This window comes from Giraffa tippelskirchi, chromosome 7 (genome assembly GCF_054371585.1).
Source record: "Giraffa tippelskirchi isolate mGirTip1 chromosome 7, T2T-mGirTip1v1.2.pri, whole genome shotgun sequence".
Lineage (NCBI taxonomy): Eukaryota > Metazoa > Chordata > Mammalia > Artiodactyla > Giraffidae > Giraffa > Giraffa tippelskirchi.
This window is the reverse complement of record NC_137281.1, coordinates 145,040,611-145,066,244: the sequence shown is the minus strand read 5'-3', so window position 1 is coordinate 145,066,244 and position 25,634 is coordinate 145,040,611. Positions and strand designations below refer to the sequence as shown.

The window sequence follows — 25,634 nt, the reverse complement described above, 5'->3', positions numbered from 1 at the left end:
TGGGCGTGACGGTCAGGGTCGCGGCCTTTTGAAAGGAAGCGAATGACGTGGCCATAGCCGTCCGAAGCTGGACAGGGTCTCGGGGGTTTGAAGTGTGGCCAGCCACTGGGTGCCGAGCTCTTCAGGGCTTTGACCGCAGCGAAACAGAAGTGGCTTGGTGCCAGGGTAACCAGGCCAAGTAGGCGGGGCTGGGCCCGGAGATGGGGGGCTCGGAGGGGCGGGGCCCGGAGAGGGGGCGGGGCTCGGCGGGCAGAGCGCGGAGGGGCGGAAACCAGCAGGTGGACCAGAGGACCCGGTCAAGGCATTCCTCTAGGTAGCCAAGTTCCAAGATTGAAAACTCAGACAATAAATAAAGAGTAAGTATTAATATATCAACAGTATATATCATTAAACTGTTTTGCTCACAACAAATGCTTTTTTGATAAAGGATTCAATTTTATTTTGTAAAGTATCCTTTGAATTTTAAATTTAAAATTTGTAAAGGATACTTTCTCAGTAAGGAAAAGATTGAAGTCTAGGTTATCAGTCATAAAAGCAAAGCTCTGCATTCATAAAATAAAAGCAAAGCTTAAGATATTAAGTATGTCGATGCTCCCAAACCTCAGAGTGGGGTTCAGAGACAAGAATGAAGCAGAGTCTATTCCTTAAAGGACTTCAGTGGGCAGGTCCCCAAGCTTCAGATATGGTCAAAAAGTGTTAAGTTGCTCAGTCGTGTCCACCTCTTTGTGACCCCATTCACTGTAGCCCACTAGGCTCCTCTGTCCATGGATTTTCCAGGCAAGAATACTGGAGTGTATTGCCCTTTCCTTCTCCAGGGGATATATCTGACCCAGGGATTGAACCTGGGTCTCTCACAGTGCAGGCAGACTCTACTGTCTGAATCACCAGGAGCCAGATATGGTCAGTTGGGGCCCAAAGAGTGTATGGGACTCTCAGTGGAACAAAAGTTCAGTCCTCAGAACCAGAACTCAAGGCCAAATCTAGGCCAGCAGTTGAGACTTGGGCAGGCACTTCTTATATTTTTCCTGCTTAAGGTTAAGATACACTTAAGCCTATATACACTGGGAAAAGTTCAGGGGAGAAAGTGATGGACCTAACAGTGAAGAAAGTAGGGTTGCTAGGGCTGAGAATCTGGTAGGACCTGACAAGGAGTCGGAGATGGTTGCTTTGTTACAAAATGTTTCCTAGGTGTTCTGGAAAACCCAACACATGTTGTATGGATAAGATTTTTTTAAAAAAATATGGCTGGTTTTATTTATTTTTAATTTATATTCTTATTTTTGGCTGTGCTGGGTCTTCATTGCCGCACACAGGCTTTCTCTAGTTGTGGCAAGCGGGGGCTACTGTCTAGTTGGGGTGCACTGGCTTCTCATTTGTGGTACTTTCTCTTGTTGCAGAGCATGGGCTCTAGAGTGTTTGGGCTTCAGGGGTTGTGGACGTGAGCTTAGTTGTACTGTATGTAGCATGTGGAATCTTTCTGGACCAGAGATTGAAACCATATGCCCTGCATAGTCTTAACCACTGGACTACCAGGGAAGTCCCGGATTTTTATTAATATATGGTCTATGATTACAGTGTTACAATTTGCTGGGCCTGACAGATTTTTTACCATTGAGATGTTTGTGGAAGAAAGTTTGAATTTGCTGCCAGGCATCTGCTTGTGCATTTGAGTGAGCCTTTGGCTCACCTCCCTGGAATATTGGTTGGCCCAAAACTGCATTCACAGAGGCTCTACAAAGAGGAAAATAAGGTGGGTTAATACAATGGCCAGTTCCTGGATAGTAGATTATCTGGGGTCTGTCTTTCCCATGGGCTTGTAACCGTTCAGCGGCTATGCGAGCATAGACTTCACTCTTCCAGTTATGATCATCCATGCTAACAATAAACAGGAAGGGCCCCTGAGCCTTTTCCAATGGAATAAGACTTTGGTGGTTGGTTTTCTCCAGTGGGTTGCCCCAAATATCCATAAAATTGAAAAAGCCCGAATCAGTGATTGTATATTTTTTTAGGTCATAGCTGAGCTCAGGAATAATCATATCTTTGTAACGCAGAGGAGCTATTGTGTTGGCCACGCAGGCATTAATAACTACAGTGGCTGTGATGCCCTTCAAGAAAGAGGCCATTGAGAGACACAGGTCACCTCCTTTGGAGAAGCCAAGAAGCCCAACACCAGGGCCTTTCACCTGATGAAAAGAGAGAAAACAAGTTTAGAATTCATAAATGGAGACTTTAACTGTGATTTTACATTCTCTAGGCAGCTTTCTGAAATGTCATTTGCTTTCCGTCCTTATGCAACAGTCCACAAAGTTCAAATGTATTTTCTAATGAGCAAATCAATTAATTTCTTAGTACACAGGGCCTCCACTAACATTTATGGCCACTGGGTTAAGAGTATACACAGAGGCCCATATACCCTATACCTAAATACTTTAAAAAGTTACAAATATTTAAAAGTTAAATAAAATATATTTTTCCTGTAACCTTGATAAATACACCTCCATAACAACTTACAAGGTCAGGTTCAAATTTTATATCTTGGAACTCCTTGGAGTTCTGTACTGGAACATGGCATGGAGGCAGCATCAGCCCCTGCCGCAGTCTCTGGTTTTTAGCCAACTATCCTTCTCTTCCCATCCCTGGCTCCATCATGTACCTTAAGAGCCCCCTTACACAGGGACATCCCAGCCTATATGTTTAAGGCCTAGGTATATTCCCATTAATGGACCCAGAGAAGCGGCATAGGGCCTGGAAGCAAGATCAGAGCTGGTTGGCAGATAATTCTGGGGTTCCAGATCTAAAGGGCATGGTGGGAGGGGCACATGGTTTCCAGGTAGACGCATTCCCTTGGTCCCTGGGGGCAGGAATCCAGCCAAAGGAAGGCCAGAGAGTGTTCATCTGAAACAAAAGGCTCCCAGTAGAAGCCTGATAGTCTCTTCTTGTTCCTGGGGCCTTATAACCCATAAGTTAACCATCAGTTCAAGATCATCTAGGTTTAGCAGCTTTGTTGAGACCAGTCCCTGAATTCTAACCGAGTTAGAACTTGCAGTACATCTTACTCCTTAACATTAGAATGTTTGGGTTTAAGTCTAGATAGTAGCAAAGAGTATGTATTCCATTCCATTTATAATAATTCCGAGATGTTTTAATTAACTTTTTCAGTCTCAGATAAGAACTTTATCTACAAAACCATAATGCAGTTAGCACACTTAACAAAATTAATGATTCCTTCACATCATCAAATACAAATGCCTTTATTCAAATATCACCGATTCCTTCAAAAATCTCTTTATAGACAAACTTTTCTCCTCTACACATTTACATTAACTTTTTCGGGGGGGTGGGTGGCACATGCAGGATCTTAGTTCCCTGACCAGGGATCACACCTCTGCCCCCTGCAGTGTACGTGCAAGTGGACCACCATTGGACCACCCGGGAAGAACCTACATTAATCTTATAAATGAGAAAAACTGAATCCCAGAGAGGGCACCTCCTTTATTCAGGATTATAAGGCCAGTTGGTAGTAGACCCAGAACCAGAACTTAAGGTTAGTGACTTTTAAGTCCAACTCTTTGAATTCTGATCAAGAACTAAAGGGAACTAAACAGTTGAGTCACAGGGGATTGGAGAGATAGGAAGAAATGAAAACAACAATCCTAACAACTTTTGAATAAGCCTTTGTGTCTCATGCCATATTCCCAGCCCTAGGTATCCTGGTAGAGCTTTTGGATCCAGCCCTGTGTTGGCTCCACCCGCTCTGCTCTGCATTCAGGCAAGCACCAGAACCTACCTTTGGATGCTGTAGCATGAAGTCCACGGCTTCTTCAAAGTACTCCAGGCACACATCATTCAGATGTTCAGGGAGGTCTTCAAATCTGAAATAAGCCAGGGCAAGCACAGCAAAACCATGTCCGGCCAGGAGGCTGGCCCTGTATTCACAAAGGCCACCACTACTTCCAAACAGGTCGAGGATTCCAGGGAAGGGTTTCCTGCCTGGAGAGCACCACAGATCATAAGGGTTTTAGGCACTAAGAAGACATTCTTGAGTTTCAGAATTTGGTCAGCAAAAAGGAGTTTTTAAAGCAAAGATGGTTGGGGTGTTAAGGTGGAGGAGTACTCTATTTACTTTCTTTTTTTTTTTTTAAATAAACATTGGGGAGAAGGGAGGGGGAACAAAATGCCTTATTTTCTCCAGAATTTTTCACATATTTGCAAAAAACAATAATAATAATATAAACCAAGTTAGAAATAACAGCATGAAATGTACATTTCTACCAAATTGTCCTTAAAGAAAAACACCTGAGAATGCTTTGACAGCTGTAAAACACTCTACATATACAGGGGATTATTAGAATATACTCCCTAACTCCTCACGTTCTCTGCTCCAGCCTTAAAGAATGCCATCCCTAAATGTGCCCTGTTCTCATTGGCCCCTGAAAATGGTGTACACTATTCTCCTCCCCTCACCACCTTTTTTGACCTGGTTGATTCATGAGTCTTCAAATTTAAGTTTAGATCTCCATTCCTGGTAGCTTTCCCAACCTCCCCCACCAACCCCCTCAGGCTGAGTTGAATTAGGTAGCCTTTTATTTATTCCCACCAGCACCCTGGGCCTACAATTCCCATATCATAGCACTTACCATTCATAGAACCAAGTATAGTTGCCTATATACTTATTAGGTGGGAGGTACAGTGAGGCCCACGTCTGACTTTGCTAGCTACTGTATGTAGCATAATCCTTGATTTAATATATATTTGTTAAATGACTGAACTTTTCTACATTGTTTATATAAAGTCTTTGAGTCAGAACACAATAAATTTTAAGAGGGCCACAGTAGTACTAAAATAGTTAACAGTTGACTTAATTGAAATATCATGGCTGGGCAGTGAAAAAATTTTTTTAAAAACTGGAAGTCTTTAGGAGATTCTTATTGAATCAGTCAGCATGATTTATTCACCTGCTATTATATCCCTGTGTAAGCCTCTAGGAATATAGAGATATGGAGATATGTAAGCCACAATTCCAGCCCCAGGAGTTCATAGTTGAGTGGGCAGCGACCAGTTAAGGTTGTAAATTGCTCAAGAACTGTAAGAATAAAGTAGGGTTTCCTGTTTTGGAGAATAATCACAGGATTCAGTTTAGGGATTCTGTGAACAGTGGCAGCTCCAGCATTTGTATATAGTAGGGGTTTCAGTCAGGAATTTGGTTGGAAGGGGTGGGTCAGCTGTCTGGTTTGCAGACCACTTTTACCTAGCAAGCATCTTGTTTTTACTTAGACTAGGGTTTCTAACCTTAGCACTATAGATACTTGGAGCAAGATAATCCTTTGTTGTGGGGTTGTCCTGTGCATTGTGGGTGTTTCACACCGTATCTGGCCTCTACCCACCACCCACCAGGTGCCAACAGCACCCCCTCCCCCAGCTGTGATAAGCAAAAATATCTCCAGATATTGCCAAATACCCTTGGAGTGGGGAAAATCATGCAGGTTGAGAACCACTGCCAGACGGTTTATGACAGGAGAAGGGGACCTGCAAGCAGTTTGTTTGTTTGTTTTTCAGTAAGTTTGATGTGAAAGAAGGCAAAAACCATTCTTGCACATCAGCAGAAATCATTGCCTAATATTAGTATTAATATCTGAGATACAGCGGCGTGGCTGGCACATAAGCAGCATAAATGTCCTTTTTGAGTCGACTGAATGCACTTTTAGAATACAGCCAAGGGAGTAGCAGTACCTCCAGGCAGTGTCCTGAAATTTAGAGGAGAAACTGCCACCCAGAATTCATGGTAGACTCTGGAGCTTGGGGTCGAGTTTGGAGACGTTCCACAACCACCAGGGATCCGTAGGCACGCAAGGGGCCGCCCAGGGTCTCGGTTCTACACCCAGCTTTCCACAACAACCTGGGAAGGTGGCGGCTCACCTGGTGGCAGGAAGAGCGTGGCGCGCAACCGGCCCGCGCGCACCGGCTCGCGCCGCACCCCGGGCGCCAGGAAGTCGCGCTCGTGCACCGCCCGGCCCAGGAGCCGCTGGGCCTCGGGCTCGTGACCGTCGAACACCTCCAGCTCCACGGCGAAGGGCGTCTGCACATCCCGCTTCACCAGCTGCGTTAAGGGCTCCTCGGGCTCCAGAGCCCAGAAGAGCCCCATGGGCTCGAGCCCCGCGAAGCTGCCGCCCAGCGCGGGCGCGCGCTCCAGGTCCAGCAGGCCGGCGGCGTCGGCGCAGTAGCGCGCGTGAGCCCTGAAGAGCGCGCCCTTCTCGTCGCGCAGGGACGCGCGCAGCGTGACCGGCTGCCCCGGGGCCAGGCCGCGGACAGCGATGCGCACGGGCTCGTCCCAGCGGCAGCGGCCCGCCGGTTCCAGAGTCACCGTCACCGCCATCCAGATACCGACGGAAAAGGGGTGGCCCGTCAGAGTCAAGGGCAGGGCCTGGCATCTCTCCACCTCCCTAAAAGGCCGTCGCAGTTGGAACCTTTGAGCTACTCCCCTTGGTGGTCGTAGGGACACTTGCTAAACTGCTTTGCGAGGTCTCCTGGAGTATGTGCAGTCCGCTACTGCGTGAGTGGAAGAAAGTGTCTGCAAAAGTAAAAGTTACTGTTAATTATTAATCCTGCAGTCCAGGGTGGTGAGTGTCAAACTAGAGGAACAAAGACTTCCGGGAGCTAAGGGACTGGGAAAGATACTGGCAGTTCCAAGAAGCATTTAAGTATTAAAAAGCGTCCCAGGTGATCGTAACTCAGGGGATCTGTTGGAAACATAATCCTACCCTTGTCCCTCAATCCTGTTACCAAGAACCCATAGCGGCTTCCAGAGCAGCTAGGTGTTTATGGAGTGCAACCTTCCTGGATTCCAGTCTGACATACTCCTTAATAGTGATCCTTACCAAAGGACATAATTAAGCCTCTGAATCCAGTCTCCTTATCTGTAAGGATTTATTGTGATGGCTAAATATGGACGACAGAGGATGAGATGGTTGGATGGCATAACCGGCTCAATGGACATGGGTTTGGGTAGACTCCAGCAGTTGGTGATGGAGAGGGAGGCCTGGTGTGCTGTGGTTCATGGGGTCGCAAAGAGTCAGACACAACTGAGCAACTGAACTGAAATAGGCAAACACAGGCTTGACACTGCACTGATACTGTAGTAGATGCTCAATGAGAGTTTTGTTCTTCAATTTGGTGCCAAAAATCTTGGCGCCTTGTGCACCCATACCAAACACACATAGAGACAGAGATCTGGAGGAAAGAGAAGTGAACGTAAAAGTCGCTTGGTTGTGTCCAACTCTTTGGGACCCCATGGACTATATACGGTCCAAGGGATTCTCCAGGCCAGAATACTGCAGTCTGTAACCTTTCCCTTCTCCAGTGGCTCTTCCCAACTGGAGTTGGTAGCCTTTCCCTTCTCCAGGGGATCTTTCCAACCCACGGATTGAACCCAGGTCTCCTGCATTGCGGGTGGACTCTTTACCAGCTGAGCCACAAGGAAAGCCCAAGAATTCTGGCTGGAGTGGGTAGCCTATTCCTTCTCCAACAGATGTTCCCGACCCAGGAATCGAACCGGGGTCTCCTGCATTGCAGGCGGATTCTTTACCAACTAAGCTATTAGGGAAGCCCTGGAGGGAAGAGATGACTTTTATTCCTTTGCAAGGCAAAGGTGGAAAACACAACAGTCTAACACTTTAAGAACTGTGACTCTAGCCTCTCCCAACCCAGGAAAATTGCGAGAGGTTATATAGCCCTGTGCTCCTGGTCTAGGGTAGGTGTTAAGGCTCAAAGTAATGAAAGTCTTGCATTCTTCTTCCTCTTTATTTCAAAACAGTCACAGCTAGTGTCAGATAATTGGGCCCAGTTGTCTCTGAGTTATGGAGATTTCGCAGATGCTCTCAGGAAAGAAGCTGGTTGCATTGCTCTGCTTATCTTACCATCCTTATTCAGTCACTGATCTGAGACTTTTTCTTTCTTATCAGGAGGACAAATGCTTTTAGAAGTTATTTTATCCAGGAGCATTAGTTATTTACAGTGGGAAAATTAATTCAGATACCTCACATGGAAAAACAAGTCCACACATTTTAATATATCAGTACTTAATGTAGCCTGTTAAGTCAAAATTCATGGTGGATTTTAATGTAAAGTCAACATTTATCCTCTTACATCCCAGCTTTTTGTTATCACTCATCTTCCAGTGGGAGAAGGCAATGGCACCCCACTCCAGTACTCTTGCCTGGAAAATCCCATGGACAGAAGAGCCTGGTAGGCTGCAGTCCAGGGGGTCGCGAAGAGTCAGACACGACTGAGCGACTTCACTTTCACTTTTCACTTTCATGCATTGGAGAAGGAAATGGCAACCCACTCCAGTGTTCTTGCCTGGAGAATCCCAGGGACAGCGGAGCCTGGTGGGCTTCCGTCTATGGGGTCGCACAGAGTCGGACATGACTGAAGCGACGCAACAACAGCAGCAGCAGCAGCATCTTCCAGTTTCCTGATTGTCGAGTCTCACATTTATATTTCCAGCTGTCATGTCTCCTCTGAGATTCAGACTTGTTGGTCTAATTTCATATTTGGCATCTTCACTTGGATGTCCAATAGGAAAACGTAACATGACAGAGTTAGAAATCTTGGCTTTTTTCTCCAGACTGTTCTTTCCTCAGGGTTCTCTGTTTCAGTAAATGGCATCAGTGTTCATCCATTGGCTTCCCAGATGGCTCAGTGGTAAAGAATCTGCCTGTGATGCATGAGATACGGGTTCGATCCCTGGGTTGGGAAGATCCTCTGGGGAAGGGAGTAATCCCACTCCAGTATTATTGCCTGGAAAACCCATCAACAGAGGAACCTGGAGGGCTACAGTCCATGGGGTTGCAAGAGACTCAGACAGGGTTTAGCAACTCAGTAACAAACAAACAAGGATTCATCCATTAGTTTAAGGAATCAAAAAAAAAAAAAAGACAGCTTGGAGTCATTCTTGTGTTCTCTTTTTCCATCCGATCATCAAACTCTGCTGTACTTTGGAATGTATCCTGAATCTGACCACTTTTCATCACCTGCATTGTTAGCACCCTACTCTGTGAGGTGATATCTCATTGTGGTTTTGATTTGCATTGATGAGCAGTGTTGAGGATCTTTTCATATGCCTGTTAGCCATCTATACACCATCTTTGGAAAAATATCTATTCAGGCCTTCTGACCATTTTTTAATTGTTTTGTTCTTTTTGATATTTAGTTGTATGAGTTGTTTATTATTTTGGATATAATCCCCTTGTTGGTCATATCATTTGCAAATCTTTTACCCAGTTCAGTAGGTTGCCTTTTTTTGGTTTGTTGATGGTTTCCTTTGTGCAAAACCTGTTAAGTTTACTTAGGTGCCATTTGCTTCTTTTTGCTCATATTTCTTTTGCCTTAGGGGACAGATAAAAAATGTTGCTATGATTCATGTCAAAGAGTGTTCTGCCTATATTTTCTTTGTAGAAGTTTTATGGCTTTAAGTCCTACATTTAGGTCTTTAATTTATCTTTGGTTTATTTTTCTTTATGGTATGAGGAAATATTCTAATTCCATTGTTTTACATGTAGCTATCCAGTTTTTCCAGCACAACTTGCTGAAGAGACTATGATTTTGCCATTGCATATTCTTTGTCATAGGTTAATTGCTTCCCTTGTCATAGGTCAAATGACCATAGGTGTATGGATTTATTTCTGGGCTCCCTATTCAATTCCGTTGACCTATATACTTGCTTTTGTGCCAGTACCATGCTGCTTTGATGACTGTAACTTGGTAATATAGTCTGAAGATAGGGTCCATAATACCTCCAACTTTGTTCTCTCTCTTTTTTTTTTCCCCCTCAAGATTGTTTTGGCAGTTTGGGACCTGTTGTATTTCCATATAAATTTTAGGATTTATTTTACTTCTGTGAAAAATGTCATGGGTATTTTAATAGGGATTACAGTACATCTCTAGATAGCTTTGGGTACTATGGCCATTTTAACTATTAATTCTTCCAATCCAAGAACTCAAGATATCTTTCCTTTTTTTTGTATTGTCTTCAGTTTTCTTCATCAGTGTGTTATAGTTTTTATAGGTGCTTCATTTCCTTGGTTCAATGTTAAGGGATCCTCTCTAAGTGGAGAAGAAGATTCAAAAGGAAAGGGAAAATTGCACTAAGAAAGGAAAATGTGTAACAAGAGTTGAAGATTAACCACTTAAAGAAGCTAGTAAGAAGATTCAAAGGCAAAAAAGCAATTATAACAACAATAAACAGTTAAGGGGAAACATGAGAATGTAAAATCTGACATCAAAAACACAAAATGTAGGTGAGGGGAATAAAAAATGCAGATCTTTTAGGATGTGTTTGAACTTGAAGGACTAAATGATTACTAGTTCAAAACAAGTAGATATAGGTCATCATATATGAAACCTGTGGTAACCACAAATCAAAAACCTACAATAGACACACAAAAACTAAAAGCAACACAGGCACACTACTAAAGAACATCATCAACTATGCTTCTCCTTGCTAACTATGACAGAATGGAAGAGGAAGAGGTGATCTAAAGAATGAACTGCTACATAGGAAGCAACCAGGGATTGCCAGATTTAACAAGAATACTGTTTCTTCTTACAACTTCTCCAGATGGTGAATTACTCCATAATCAACACAGGAATTCAGAACAAAGTCAAACCCAGGGTGGATCTGCGTGAGAGACTTTGTTAAGAAAAGATTCAAGGTAATGCTTCATGAAACATTTCAGAATGGCAAGAGGTCCTCTAAAGATTTGAAGGTATACCTAGCAGGTCCTGTCTATTAAATAATAGAATTTATGGGAACCTTAAGGATGTTTGCCTGCAGCATCATCTCAAGGAGCCCCAGATAGAGAAGTTCCTATCTCAAATAGATTTGCAGTGGTGTATTATCTAAGAAAGTGAAACCCACTAATAATTTTCAGAAAACCTGCGTAATTCTTAAGAGAATTGTTCTGGTGGTAGCAGAGTCTCAACTAAAAGAGAGAGGATATGACGTATATAAAAGAGAGAATACACGAAGAGCTGAATCATTGGAAGAGACCCTGAGGAGGGAAAGACTGAGGGCAGGAGGAGAAGGAGGCAACAGAGGATGAGATGGTTGGATGGCATCACCAACTCAATGGACATGAGTTTGAGCACACTCTGGGAGATGGTGTAGGACAGGGAAACCTGGTGTGCTGCAGTCCATGGCTTCACCAAGTCGGACATGACTTAGCAACTGAACAACAAAAGACACAGCAAAATAAAAAGAGACAGTTGGATGTCTCATCCATGTTGTCCAGGAAACAGATCCAGGAGGGTTTTTTTTTTTCGCTCACTTAGGAGCTACAGAGAACAACTCACAGAGTGTAAACTGAGCAGCAATGGAAGAATTGGCAACATGTTCTCAGCTGGATTTCAGAATGGCTAGGGGCCAGCGACTGTTATGTGCCTCGCACATTCCCCATTTTTGAACAGGAATGTCTAAGAATTATACTTACCCCACTACCGTATCCTGATGTATATGTACATACAGTTAACTTCCTTATTTAGTTCATAGACCTTAAGATTAAGAAGATGCTTAAGGAGCTATACCCAAGGAACTATACCTGAGGAGCTTCATCTGTACCTGAACCTGATATAATTGATGCAGTCTTGGACTTTGAGCCTGAGCATGGTGCTATACTAGAATGAGACTCTGGTGGGGAGGGGGGTCCTCAAAGGAGGGATGGGTGTATTTTACATGTGGGAGGAATGTGAATAGTGTAGCTTAGAAGGCAGATTTTGAAAGGTGATTACAGTGTTTCCCATTCCACATGCTTTTCTGGAGACTCTGCACTCTCCTATTGAGAGGGAGACTCTGTTCTTTTTAAAGTTTGTGGGTCTTTGTGATTGTCTTGACCAGTGAAAGTGTTAGTCACTCAGTCGTGTCTGACTCTTTGTGACTCCATGGACTGTAGCCTGCCAGGCTCCTCTGTCCATGGACTTCTCCAGGGAAGAATACTGGAGTGGGTAGCCATTCCCTTCTCCAGGGGATCTTCCCAACCTAGAGACTGAACCTGGGTCTACTGCATTGCAGGCAGATTCTATACCATCTGAGCCACCAGGGAAGCCCACCTTGACCAATAGTGTATGGCAGGAGTGACACTATGTAGCTTCCAAGACTAGGTCAAAGATAAGGCCATGCAATTCGGCCTTGATATGCTGAGACGCTCACTCTTGGAAGCCAACCAAATTAGCCACTGTAAAGGCCCACATGGAGAGAACTGAGACCCTGTGAACCCACAGCCCTGCCCGAGATCTTGGCTGACAGCCAGTACCAACTTCCCTGCCTGGTGAGTAGAAAAAAAGAATGGTTAATGTTTTAAGCTACTATGTTTTAGGGTAGTTTGTTACATAGCAATAGATAACTGAAATACACCCCAAATACAGTCACATAAAACAATATTTTGTTCATGGATCCACAATTTGGACAGCGCTTGACTGGTACAACTCTTCTCTGCTTCAGGATATCTGAGGCCTTCACTGGGAAGATTCAATGGCTAGGGCTAGAATCATCTGGAGCTTTGTTCACTCACGTATCTAGTACCTGAGCTGAGATGACTAACAGGCTGAGTTCATTTGGGACGATCACAGGAAGTGCTTACAGTTGGCTTCTCCATGTATTTGGGACTTCCTCACAGCATCACAGCCTCAAGTTTGTCAAGCTTCATCGGGTGGCTCAGCCCTCCAAGAGCAAGTGTTCCCAGCAAACAAGACAGAATCGTCATGGCCTTTATGACCAACCTTCTGAAGTCACAAAGCATCAGTTCAGCCCTACTGTACTAACTGAAGCAGTCAGAAACCCATCCACATCGAGGGGAGAGGGTGTAGATCTCCTGCCTCTTGGTGCCAGACGTAGCGAAGAATTAATGTTATGAACAATTTTTCTGGGACTTCCCTGGTGATCCAGTCCTTAAGAGTACACCTGCCAGTGCAGGGAATGCAGGTGTGATCCCTGGTCAGGGAACTAGGATCCCATACGCCAGGGGGCCTGTAAGCCCATGTACTGCAACTACTGAGCCTACGCGCCACAACTAGAGAGAAGCCCACATGGTACAAGGAAGAGCCTGCGTGCTGCAACTAAGACCCGATACAGCCAAATAAATAAATATTTTTTAAGAACCAACTTTTCTGTGATATGTTAAATATGATTTTGTTTTTAACTGACTTGAAGTTTATGGGTGTTACGAACTGATTCTGTCCCCTCAAAACTCAAATGTTGAAATCTGAAACCTCAGTGTAATGGTATTTGAAGGTAGGGCATTCAGGAGGTTGTCAGGTTCAAATGAGGCCCCCATGATGGGATTAGTGTCCTTATGAAACGAAGAAGAGAAACCAGAGGTGGTTTCTCCTCTGCCTGCCAGGTGAGGAGACAGGGAGAAGGCAGCTGTCCCTAGGCCAGAAAATGCCCCCACCAGGAACTGAATCTGACAGAATCTTGATCGTGGACTTCTCAGACTCCACAACTGTGAGAAATGTGTGTTGTTTAAGCCACTCCATCTATGGTATTTTGTTAGAGAAGCCTGAGCCAAGACATCGTCCTCCCGGACCATGTGGTTGATGTCTCTGTCAGTTTTAGAAAATTCTCTACCATTATCTCTTCAAATATACCTACATAATGCTTTGTAGCTTTGTTGTCAGGCAAAGTAATGATGCCTCTAGGAATGTCACAATATGAGTTTCCAAAGTTTGTTCTTAGAACCAGGAAGCAAGAAGAAAAATAGGTCATAGTCACGCTCCTTTGTATCAGAGTTTTGACTAAAACTGTTCTAGAGCCAGATGCTCCTCTTCTTACCATCACTCCTTCTCCCAGGGGATTCTTCTCTAATCTCTATGAGAAAAAGGTCAGTCTGGCTATCCTATCAACACCTCTGTGTATATTTTAGCCAATGAAAATTCCTCTGGCAGTAGTAGTTGAACCAGTAGCAAATGCTGAATTGTCTTTCTCTCCCAATGATGGAAAAAGTAACCCAGTATTTGTTCAGCTTTAAATTTCATCTGTGCCTCTAAGTGTTAAGTAAAAACACCTAGATGAAAACACAAATTTTAATAGTGGGGATACTTTTTACTATTTGGTATTGTATACTTTTACTCCAATCTTCTACAAGAGGTATGTGTTACATTAGAAAAATTCATTACAAAATAAAACTCCAAAAAGTTTCCTACACTATATCATTAATAACAATGACATGAATTTAATGTTACCCAGGGGACAAATGATTCACATAAGATTATTAAGCACTAAAATCCAACCTTGAATCTCTCTCTCCTGTCAGTAGCAGAGCAGTGCATTACAATCTGGGGGAAGGTCCAAGGTGTTTGGTGAAGAAGGTTAGAATTTGCTTCCAAGCATCTACCTGGGCCTTAGAATGAGCCCTGGGCTCCCCACCCCACATTACGGGTTTGTCCAATAATTTGTGCAAAGAAGCTGGGCACATGGGGAAGTAAGGAGGCTCAATGTAGTGCCCAGTCCCAGGATAAGAGATGATCTGGGGTTTTTCCTTTCCATGGGCTTGTAACCGTTCAGAGGCTATCTGGGCATAAAACTCACTCCTCCAGTTATGGTCATCCTGACCAACAATGAAGAGGATGGGCCCCTGGGCCTTCTCTATTGGAATCATGCAGGGGTTCTCACATCCTCCTACAATATCATTCCTTATATCCACAATGTCTAGGAGGCCTGAGAAAGCCACCTTCATTCTCCTCAGGTCATGGCCCAATGGTGGAATGCTGTTCTCTTTGTAGTACATAGCTTTGTTTCCATTGAACCCAGATCCATTGATGGAAACTGTGGCTGATACATTCTTCAAAAATGAGGCCATGGAGAGACAAATATCAGCCCCTAAAGAAATGCCCAGAAGCCCAATGCGTGGGCCCTTGATCTGGAAGAAAAGAAGAGATAAGAGTCAAGAACTTACCCAAGAGAAAAACATTTTTCTAAATGCAACTAAAGATGCTGCTAGCTTTAATTTGTGAACTGGCCACAAGACACTCAACCTCAGTTCACAGAGGAGTTTCTTCCCATGTAAAGACTATCTTGCTGGACACGTGGCAAACAAATTCAATGGTAAATTTGGGATGATGGCTTTGTCGCTAAGGACTGTAGCCTGCCAGGCTCCTCTGTCCATGGGATTCTCCAGGCAAGAATACTGGAGAGGGTGGCCACTTCCTTCCCCAGGGAATCTTCCCCACCCAGGGGTCAAACCTGGGTCTACCTGCATTGCAGACAGATTCTTTACTTGACTGAGCCACCAGGATTGTTTCCAAACTTCCAGAGAGTCAGACACTAGGGAATGCTGAGTCATGGAGCCTGGCAAGTTCAGAGCCTTATGTTCTTGGGTATCTAAGTCTGTGAAACCAAATTCTGTTACAAGAAGTGAATCATTATCAGACCACTTCTAAATATATACTGAAAAATGGTTAACTTAATAGAAACAAAGTAGGACTGCAGAGTCCAATCAAGTAGTTCTTATCTTCTGAAATGGGTAGACAAGGTTAGATCATCTGAGAACATACCCTGCTATCAGAAAAATATTAAAGAGCATTCAAAGCGAAAAAATTAGAAACTCCACTTTCTCTCAAAAGAAATTTTCATATCAGTACCTAATTCCTTGAAATAAAATTTCACATGACTTTTACAATGAATTCTGTGTTATTAACCCATCCGACAAAGAAAGGGGATGGTGCTTTAGGTGCTTTAGGCACTAAAACCAAGGAAGCCTCCAAAAGAAATCTCTGTGAAAGAAGAGTAGAGCAGCACCAGTGCACCTGGCACAGGTGAGTGCAAAGGGACAGCTCTCTGGAGGTAGTTCTGAAGAGAATGATAAAGGACATTAGGAGAACCTGGGTGTGTTGAAGCATATAGCACAGGGCTTCTTCAAAATATTCCAGGTGTATCACGTCAAATTTCTTGGGAAGATCATCAAAGTCATAATAAGCTAGAGCCAACGTGGCAAAGCCATGGCCAGCCAAAAGACTGGCCCGATATTCCAATAGGCCTCCTCCAACACCAAAGATGTCAATGATCCCTGGGAAAGGTCCAGACCCTAGAGACAGTAATATTACAAAGGGAAAATATTATATAATTTAATGAATTTGCTTTCCGTGCTCAACATCAGTAATTATTAGAGAAATGCAAATAAAAACTACAATGAGATACTCACCTTACACGAGTCAGAATGACCGTCATTAAAAAGTCTACAGATAAGTGCTGGAGAGGGTGTGGACAAAAGGGGACCCTTCTACACTTTTGGTGGGAATATAAGTTGGTGTAGCCACTACGGAAAATAGTATGGAGGTTCTCAAAAAACTAAAAATAGAGTTGCCATATGATCCAACAATCCCACTCCTGGGCATATACCAGGGAAAAACTATAAATCAAAAAGATATATGAATTCCTATGTTCATAGCAGCACTGTTCACAACAACCAAGACAAGGAAACAAGCTAAATGTTCACTGACAGATGAATGGATACAGAAGTTGTACATATATGCAATGGAATACTACTCAGCCATAAAAAAGAATGAACCAACATTTAGAGCAACATGGATGGACCTAGAGATTATCATACTAAGTGAACTGAGGAAGAGAAAGACAAGTACCATATGATACACTTATATGTAGAATCTAAAATATGACACAAATGAACTTATCAACAAAACAGAAACATACTCACAGAGGTAGAGAACAGACTTGTGGTTGCCAAAAGGGAGGGTATGTTGCAAAGGGATGGAGTGGGAGTTTGGGGTTAGCAGATGCAAACTAGTATATAGAGAATGTATAAATAACAAGGTCTTACCATATAGCACAGGGAACTATATTCAATACCCTGTGATAAACTATAATGGAAAAGCATACATACATGTATAATTGAATCACTTTGCAGTATAGCAGAAATGAATACATTGTACATCAACTACACTTCAATTTTTTAAAAAGAGCCTGCTTTCCTTTTAGAGATCTTTCTAAAATATTAGTCAGTTCCTGTGAATCCAAGGAAAGAGAAGAGTTCCCTAAGTCATTATTGAAAAGGGATACAAGTTCCTTTTGGGGAAGGGAGTCCAAGGAAAATATATAAGGTAACTTATCAATGCGTTTACCCTCCATATTATTTATAACAAATTATCTCAAAGGTTCTAAGAATCTGTAGTTGTAGGGAGGAATAACCAAGTTAATAATCTTGCAAGAAAACTTTTGTATTGTGTTGCATCAACACTACTCTGTGTGTGTACTTATATTTCAAATGTCACTTGACCAGAGGAAAGAAAAAGAGATATCAAGTGAGGCTTTAGGTGAGGAAGGCAGTGAAGTCTGAAAAGTGATCTGTGGTAGAGAGGAGCATGAAAAAGTGGGTAAGGGGCCCGGTGTATGCAGGACACTAGAGGAGAGTGTCCTGGCAATAGGTTCCATCATATTGTGTAAGATCTACGGAGCTGAAGCCTATAGAGATCTGTAGACAAATCATTAATGGCAAAGTGAACGTATGGACCCCATCCAGTCCTTTTTTTTTTTTTTTAATCTGCATAATAACAGTATCCACCTCTTTGGGATACAGAGGTTAAATGAGATAATGCAAGCAAACCGCATAGCAGAGTGCAGAACAAATCAAAAGCCTCCATTGTGGCTGTGAGGTCACTGATTAAGTCAATATCCTCTTCTCTGACCCTGATCCCAAGCCACCCTTCCTGGGAAGCGGTATCACAAACCCAGACGGCCTAGAGAACAGGCTCGCGAGGCCCCAGCACCACAGGCTCACCTGGCGGCAGGAAGAGCGTGGCGCGCACCCGGCCCGCGCGCACCGGCTCGCGCCGCACCCCGGGCGCCAGGAAGTCGCGCTCGTGCACCGCCCGGCCCAGGAGCCGCTGGGCCTCGGGCTCGTGACCGTCGAACACCTCCAGCTCCACGGCGAAGGGCGTCTGCACATCCCGCTTCAGAAATCGCCAAAAAGGCTTCTCGGACTCCAGAGCCCAGAAGAGCCCCATGGGCTCGAGCCCCGCGAAGCTGCCGCCCAGCGCGGGCGCGCGCTCTAGGTCCAGCAGGCCGGCGGCGTCGGCGCAGTAGCGCGCGTGAGCCCTGAAGAGCGCGCCCTTCTCGTCGCGCAGGGACGCGCGCAGCGTGACCGGCTGCCCCGGGGCCAGGCCGCGGACAGCGATGCGCACGGGCTCGTCCCAGCGGCAGCGGCCCGCCGGTTCCAGAGTCACCGTCACCGCCATCCAGATACCGACGGAAAAGGGGTGGCCCGTCAGAGTCAAGGGCAGGGCCTGGCGTCTCTCCACCTCCCTAAAAGGCCGTCGCAGTTGGAACCTTTGAGCTACTCCCCTTGGTGGTCGTAGGGACACTTGCTAAACTGCTTTGTGAGGTCTCCTGGAGTATGTGCAGTCCGCTACTGCGTGAGTGGAAGAAAGTGTCTTTTAAAGCAAAATTAAGTTACTGTTAATTATTAATCCTGCTGTCCAGGGTGATGAGTGTCAAGATAGAGGAACAAAGACTTCTGGGAGCTAAGGGACTGGGAAAGATACTGGCAGTTCCAAGAAGCATTTAAGTATTAAAAAGCGTCCCAGGTGATTGTAACTCAGGGGATCTGTTGGAAACATAATCCTACCCTTGTCCCTCAATCCTGTTACCAAGAACCCATAGCGGCTTCCAGAGCAGCTAGGTGTTTATGGAGTGCAACCTTCCTGGATTCCAGTCTGACTTACTCCTTAATAGTGATCCTTAGCAAAGGACATAATTAAGCCTCTGAATCCAGTCTCCTTATCTGTAAGGATTTATTGTGATGGCTAAATACGGACGACAGAGGATGAGATGGTTGGATGGCATCACCGACTCAATGGACATGGATTTGGGTAGACTCCAGCAGTTGGCGATGGACAGGGAGGCCTGGCGTGCTGTGGTTCATGGGGTCGCAAAGAGTCAGACACAACTGAGCAACTGAACTGAAATAGGCAAACACAGGCTTGACACTGCACTGATACTGTAGTAGATGCTCAGTGAGAGTTTGTTCTTCAATTTGGTGCCAAAAATCTTGGCGCCTTGTGCACCCATACCAAACACATATAGAGACAGAGATCTGGAGGAAAGAGAAGTGAACGTGAAAGTCGCTTGGTTGTGTCCGACTCTTTGGGACCCCATGGACTATACAGTCCAAGGGATTCTCCAGGCCAGAATACTGCAGTCTGTAACCTTTCCCTTCTCCAGTGGCTCTTCCCAACTGGAGTGGGTAGCCTTTCCCTTCTCCAGGGGATCTTTCCAACCCACGGATTGAACCCAGGTCTCCTGCATTACGGGTGGACTCCTTACCAGCTGAGCCACAAGGAAAGCCCAAGAATTCTGGCTGGAGTGGGTTCTATTCCTTCTCCAACAGATGTTCCCGACCCAGGAATCGAACCGGGGTCTCCTGCATTGCAGGCGGATTCTTTACCAACTAAGCTATTAGGGAAGCCCTGGAGGGAAGAGATGACTTTATTCCTTTGCAAGGCAAAGGTGGAAAACACAACAGTCTAACACTTTAAGAACTGTGACTCTAGCCTCTCCCAACCCAGGAAAATTGCGAGAGGTTATATAGCCCTGTGCTCCTGGTCTAGGGTAGGTGTTAAGGCTCAAAGTAATGAAAGTCTTGCATTCTTCTTCCTCTTTATTTCAAAACAGTCACAGCTAGTGTCAGATAATTGGGCCCAGTTGTCTCTGGGTTATGGAGATTCCGCAGATGCTCTCAGGAAAGAAGCTGGTTGCATTGCTCTGCTTATCTTACCATCCTTATTCAGTCACTGATCTGAGACTTTTTCTTTCTTATCAGGAGGACAAATGCTTTTAGAAGTTATTTTATCCAGGAGCACTAGTTATTTAGAGTGGGAAAATTAATTCAGATACCTCACATGGGAAAAAAAGTCCACACATTTTAATATATCAGTATTTAATGTAGCCTGTTAAGTCAAAATTCATGGTGGATTTTAATGTAAAGTCAACATTTATCCTCTTACATCCCAGCTTTTTGTTATCACTCATCTTCTAGTTTCCTGATTGTCGAGTCTCACATTTATATTTCCAGCTGTCATGTCTCCTCTGAGATTCAGACTTGTTGGTCTAATTTCATATTTGGCATCTTCACTTGGATGTCCAATAGGAAAACGTAACATGACAGAGTTAGAAATCTTGGCTTTTTTCTCCAGACTGTTCTTTCCTCAGGGTTCTCTGTTTCAGTAAATGGCATCAGTGTTCATCCATTGGCTTCCCAGATGGCTCAGTGGTAAAGAATCTGCCTGTGATGCATGAGATACGGGTTCGATCCCTGGGTTGGGAAGATCCTCTGGGGAAGGGAGTAATCCCACTCCAGTATTATTGCCTGGAAAACCCATCAACAGAGGAACCTGGAGGGCTACAGTCCATGGGGTTGCAAGAGACTCAGACAGGATTTAGCAACTCAGTAACAAACAAACAAGGATTCATCCATTAGTTTAAGGAATCAAAAAAAAAAAAAAGAAAGACAGCTTGGAGTCATTCTTGTGTTCTCTTTTTCCAACCCATCATCAAACTCTGCTGTACTTTGGAATGTATCCTGAATCTGACCACTTTTCATCACCTGCATTGTTAGCACCCTACTCTGTGAGGTGATACCTCATTGTGGTTTTGATTTGCATTGATGAGCAGTGTTGAGGATCTTTTCATATGCCTGTTAGCCATCTATACACCATCTTTGGAAAAATATCTATTCAGGCCTTCTGACCATTTTTTAATTGTTTTGTTCTTTTTGATATTTAGTTGTATGAGTTGTTTATTATTTTGGATATAATCCCCTTGTTGGTCATATCATTTGCAAATCTTTTACCCAGTTCAGTAGGTTGCCTTTTTTTGGTTTGTTGATGGTTTCCTTTGTGCAAAACCTGTTAAGTTTACTTAGGTGCCATTTGCTTCTTTTTGCTCATATTTCTTTTGCCTTAGGGGACAGATAAAAAATGTTGCTATGATTCATGTCAAAGAGTGTTCTGCCTATATTTTCTTTGTAGAAGTTTTATGGCTTTAAGTCCTACATTTAGGTCTTTAATTTATCTTTGGTTTATTTTTCTTTATGGTATGAGGAAATATTCTAATTCCATTGTTTTACATGTAGCTATCCAGTTTTTCCAGCACAACTTGCTGAAGAGACTATGATTTTGCCATTGCATATTCTTTGTCATAGGTTAATTGCTTCCCTTGTCATAGGTCAAATGACCATAGGTGTATGGATATATTTCTGGGCTCCCTATTCAATTCCGTTGACCTATATACTTGCTTCTGTGCCAGTACCATGCTGCTTTGATGACTGTAACTTGGTAATATAGTCTGAAGATAGGGTCCATAATACCTCCAACTTTGTTCTCTCTCTTTTTTTTTTCCCCCTCAAGATTGTTTTGGCAGTTTGGGACCTGTTGTATTTCCATATAAATTTTAGGATTTATTTTACTTCTGTGAAAAATGTCATGGGTATTTTAATAGGGATTACAGTACATCTCTAGATTGCTTTGGGTACTATGGCCATTTTAACTATTAATTCTTCCAATCCAAGAACTCAAGATATCTTTCCTTTTTTTTGTATTGTCTTCAGTTTTCTTCATCAGTGTGTTATAGTTTTTATAGGTTCTTCATTTCCTTGGTTCAATGTTAAGGGATCCTCTCTAAGTGGAGAAGAAGATTCAAAAGGAAAGGGAAAATTGCACTAAGAAAGGAAAATGTGTAACAAGAGTTGAAGATTAACCACTTAAAGAAGCTAGTAAGAAGATTCAAAGGCAAAAAAAGCAATTATAACAACAATGAACAGTTAAGGGGAAACATGAGAATGTAAAATCTGACATCAAAAACACAAAATGTAGGTGAGGGGAATAAAAAATGCAGATCTTTTAGGATGTGTTTGAACTTGAAGGACTAAATGATTACTAGTTCAAAACAAGTAGATATAGGTCATCATATATGAAACCTGTGGTAACCACAAATCAAAAACCTACAATAGACACACAAAAACTAAAAGCAACACAGGCACACTACTAAAGAACATCATCAACTATGCTTCTCCTTGCTAACTATGACAGAATGGAAGAGGAAGAGGTGATCTAAAGAATGAACTGCTACATAGGAAGCAACCAGGGATTGCCAGATTTAACAAGAATACTGTTTCTTCTTACAACTTCTCCAGATGGTGAATTACTCCATAATCAACACAGGAATTCAGAACAAAGTCAAACCCAGGGTGGATCTGCGTGAGAGACTTTGTTAAGAAAAGATTCAAGGTAATGCTTCATAAAACATTTCAGAATGGCAAGAGGTCCTCTAAAGATTTGAAGGTATACCTAGCAGATCCTGTCTATTAAATAATAGAATTTATGGGAACCTTAAGGATGTTTGCCTGCAGCATCATCTCAAGGAGCCCCAGATAGAGAAGTTCCTATCTCAAATAGATTTGCAGTGGTGTATTATCTAAGAAAGTGAAACCCACTAATAATTTTCAGAAAACCTGCGTAATTCTTAAGAGAATTGTTCTGGTGGAAGCAGAGTCTCAACTAAAAGAGAGAGGATATGACGTATATTAAAAGAGAGAATACACGAAGAGCTGAGTCATTGGAAGAGACCCTGAGGAGGGAAAGACTGAGGGCAGGAGGAGAAGGAGGCAACAGAGGATGAGATGGTTGGATGGCATCACCAACTCAATGGACATGAGTTTGAGCACACTCTGGGAGATGGTGTAGGACAGGGAAACCTGGTGTGCTGCAGTCCATGGCTTCACCAAGTCGGACATGACTTAGCAACTGAACAACAAAAGACACAGCAAAATAAAAAGAGACAGTTGGATGTCTCATCCATGTTGTCCAGGAAACAGATCCAGGAGGGTTTTTTTTTTCGCTCACTTAGGAGCTACAGAGAACTCCTCACAGAGTGTAAACTGAGCAGCAATGGAAGAATTGGCAACATGTTCTCAGCTGGATTTCAGAATGGCTAGGGGCCAGCGACTGTTATGTGCCTCGCACATTCCCCATTTTTGAACAGGAATGTCTAAGAATTATACTTACCCCACCACCGTATCCTGATGTATATGTACATACAGTTAACTTCCTTATTTAGTTCATAGACCTTAAGATTAAGAAGATGCTTAAGGAGCTATACCCAAGGAACTATACCTGAGGAGCTTCATCTGTACCTGAACCTGATATAATTGATGCAGTCTTGGACTTTGAGCCTGAGCATGGTGCTATACTAGAATGAGACTCTGGTGGGGAGGGGGGTCCTCAAAGGAGGGATGGGTGTATTTTACATGTGGGAGGAATGTGAATAGTGTAGCTTAGAAGGCAGATTTTGAAAGGTGATTACAGTGTTTCCCATTCCACATGCTTTTCTGGAGACTCTGCACTCTCCTATTGAGAGGGAGACTCTGTTCTTCTTAAAGTTTGTGGGTCTTTGTGATTGTCTTCACCAGTGAAAGTGTTAGTCACTCAGTCGTGTCTGACTCTTTGTGACTCCATGGACTGTAGCCTGCCAGGCTCCTCTGTCCATGGACTTCTCCAGGCAAGAATACTGGAGTGGGTAGCCATTCCCTTCTCCAGGGGATCTTCCCAACCTAGAGACTGAACCTGGGTCTACTGCATTGCAGGCAGATTCTATACCATCTGAGCCACCAGGGAAGCCCACCTTGACCAATAGTGTATGGCAGGAGTGACACTATGTAGCTTCCAAGACTAGGTCAAAGATAAGGCCATGCAATTCGGCCTTGATATGCTGGGACGCTCACTCTTGGAAGCCAACCAAATTAGCCACTGTAAAGGCCCACATGGAGAGAACTGAGACCCTGTGAACCCACAGCCCTGCCCGAGATCTTAGCTGACAGCCAGTACCAACTTCCCTGCCTGGTGAGTAGGAAAAAAGAATGGTTAATGTTTTAAGCTACTAAGTTTTAGGGTAGTTTGTTACATAGCAATAGATAACTGAAATACACCCCAAATATAGTCACATAAAACAATATTTTGTTCATGGATCCACAATTTGGACAGCGCTTGACTGATACAACTCTTCTCTGCTTCAGGATATCTGAGGCCTTCACTGGGAAGATTCAATGGCTAGGGCTAGAATCATCTGGAGCTTTGTTCACTCACGTATCTAGTACCTGAGCTGAGATGACTAACAGGCTGAGTTCATTTGGGACGATCACAGGAAGTGCTTACAGTTGGCTTCTCCATGTATTTGGGACTTCCTCACAGCATCACAGCCTCAAGTTTGTCAAGCTTCATCGGGTGGCTCAGCCCTCCAAGAGCAAGTGTTCCCAGCAAACAAGACAGAATCGTCATGGCCTTTATGACCAGCCTTCTGAAGTCACAAAGCATCAGTTCAGCCCTACTGTACTAACTGAAGCAGTCAGAAACCCATCCACATTGAGGGGAGAGGGTGTAGATCTCCTGCCTCTTGGTGCCAGACGTAGCGAAGAATTAATGTTATGAACAATTTTTCTGGGACTTCCCTGGTGATCCAGTCCTTAAGAGTACACCTTCCAGTGCAGGGAATGCAGGTGTGATCCCTGGTCAGGGAACTAGGATCCCATACGCCAGGGGGCCTGTAAGCCCATGTACTGCAACTACTGAGCCTACGCGCCACAACTAGAGAGAAGCCCACATGGTACAAGGAAGAGCCTGCGTGCTGCAACTAAGACCCGATACAGCCAAATAAATAAATATTTTTTAAGAACCAACTTTTCTGTGATATGTTAAATATGATTTTGTTTTTAACTGACTTGAAGTTTATGGGTGTTACGAACTGATTCTGTCCCCTCAAAACTCAAATGTTGAAATCTGAAACCTCGGTGTAATGGTATTTGAAGGTAGGGCATTTAGGAGGTTGTCAGGTTCAAATGAGGCCCCCATGATGGGATTAGTGTCCTTATGAAACGAAGAAGAGAAACCAGAGGTGGTTTCTCCTCTGCCTGCCAGGTGAGGAGACAGGGAGAAGGCAGCTGTCTCTAGGCCAGAAAATGCCCCCACCAGGAACTGAATCTGACAGAATCTTGATCGTGGACTTCTCAGACTCCACAACTGTGAGAAATGTGTGTTGTTTAAGCCACTCCATCTATGGTATTTTGTTAGAGAAGCCTGAGCCAAGACATCGTCCTCCCGGACCATGTGGTTGATGTCTCTGTCAGTTTTAGAAAATTCTCTACCATTATCTCTTCAAATATACCTACATAATGCTTTGTAGCTTTGTTGTCAGGCAAAGTAATGATGCCTCTAGGAATGTCACAATATGAGTTTCCAAAGTTTGTTCTTAGAACCAGGAAGCAAGAAGAAAAATAGGTCATAGTCACGCTCCTTTGTATCAGAGTTTTGACTAAACTGTTCTAGAGCCAGATGCTCCCCTTCTTACCATCACTCCTCCTCCTAGGGGATTCTTCTCTAATCTTTATGAGAAAAAGGTCAGTCTGGCTATCCTATCAACACCTCTGTGTATATTGTAGCCAATGAAAATTCCTCTGGCAGTAGTAGTTGAACCAGTAGCAAATGCTGAATTGTCTTTCTCTCCCAATGATGGAAAAAGTAACCCAGTATTTGTTCAGCTTTAAATTTCATCTGTGCCTCTAAGTGTTAAGTAAAAACACCTA

The 25,634-nt window shown here is 43.7% G+C and overlaps 2 protein-coding genes across 12 annotated transcripts; both read right to left on the bottom strand.

Moving 5' to 3' along the window:
- Positions 1 to 1,509: 1,509 nt before the first annotated feature.
- ACOT6 (acyl-CoA thioesterase 6) lies at positions 1,510 to 12,708 on the bottom strand. 9 transcript variants are annotated; one of them, XR_014059250.1, is made up of 5 exons: positions 12,575 to 12,708; positions 5,917 to 6,568; positions 3,788 to 3,872; positions 2,141 to 2,183; positions 1,510 to 1,731 (listed from the first exon to the last, which is right to left on the bottom strand). XR_014059250.1 is itself a non-coding variant. In XM_081509035.1 (4 exons), exons 2-4 carry the CDS (start codon positions 6,371 to 6,373, stop codon positions 1,578 to 1,580), a joined length of 1,266 nt encoding a protein of 421 aa, XP_081365161.1. In that variant the 5' UTR covers positions 6,374 to 6,568; positions 12,575 to 12,708; the 3' UTR covers positions 1,510 to 1,577. The 9 variants fall into 9 exon arrangements, 7 of the variants coding, with proteins under 7 accessions (XP_081365161.1, XP_081365166.1, XP_081365164.1 ...); XR_014059251.1 differs by lacking the exon at positions 2,141 to 2,183; XM_081509035.1 differs by having other exon boundaries at positions 1,510 to 2,183; positions 3,788 to 3,990.
- Positions 12,709 to 14,199: 1,491 nt separating this feature from the next.
- On the bottom strand, positions 14,200 to 24,300 carry LOC145513263 (peroxisomal succinyl-coenzyme A thioesterase-like). 3 transcript variants are annotated; one of them, XM_081509044.1, is made up of 3 exons: positions 24,153 to 24,300; positions 15,871 to 16,073; positions 14,200 to 14,909 (listed from the first exon to the last, which is right to left on the bottom strand). In XM_081509044.1, the coding sequence occupies exons 2-3, from the start codon at positions 15,886 to 15,888 to the stop codon at positions 14,319 to 14,321; spliced, it is 609 nt and encodes a 202-aa protein (XP_081365170.1). In that variant the 5' UTR covers positions 15,889 to 16,073; positions 24,153 to 24,300; the 3' UTR covers positions 14,200 to 14,318. The 3 variants fall into 3 exon arrangements, with proteins under 3 accessions (XP_081365170.1, XP_081365171.1, XP_081365169.1); XM_081509045.1 differs by having other exon boundaries at positions 24,211 to 24,300; XM_081509043.1 differs by lacking the exon at positions 24,153 to 24,300 and adding an exon at positions 17,784 to 18,417.
- Positions 24,301 to 25,634: the final 1,334 nt, after the last annotated feature.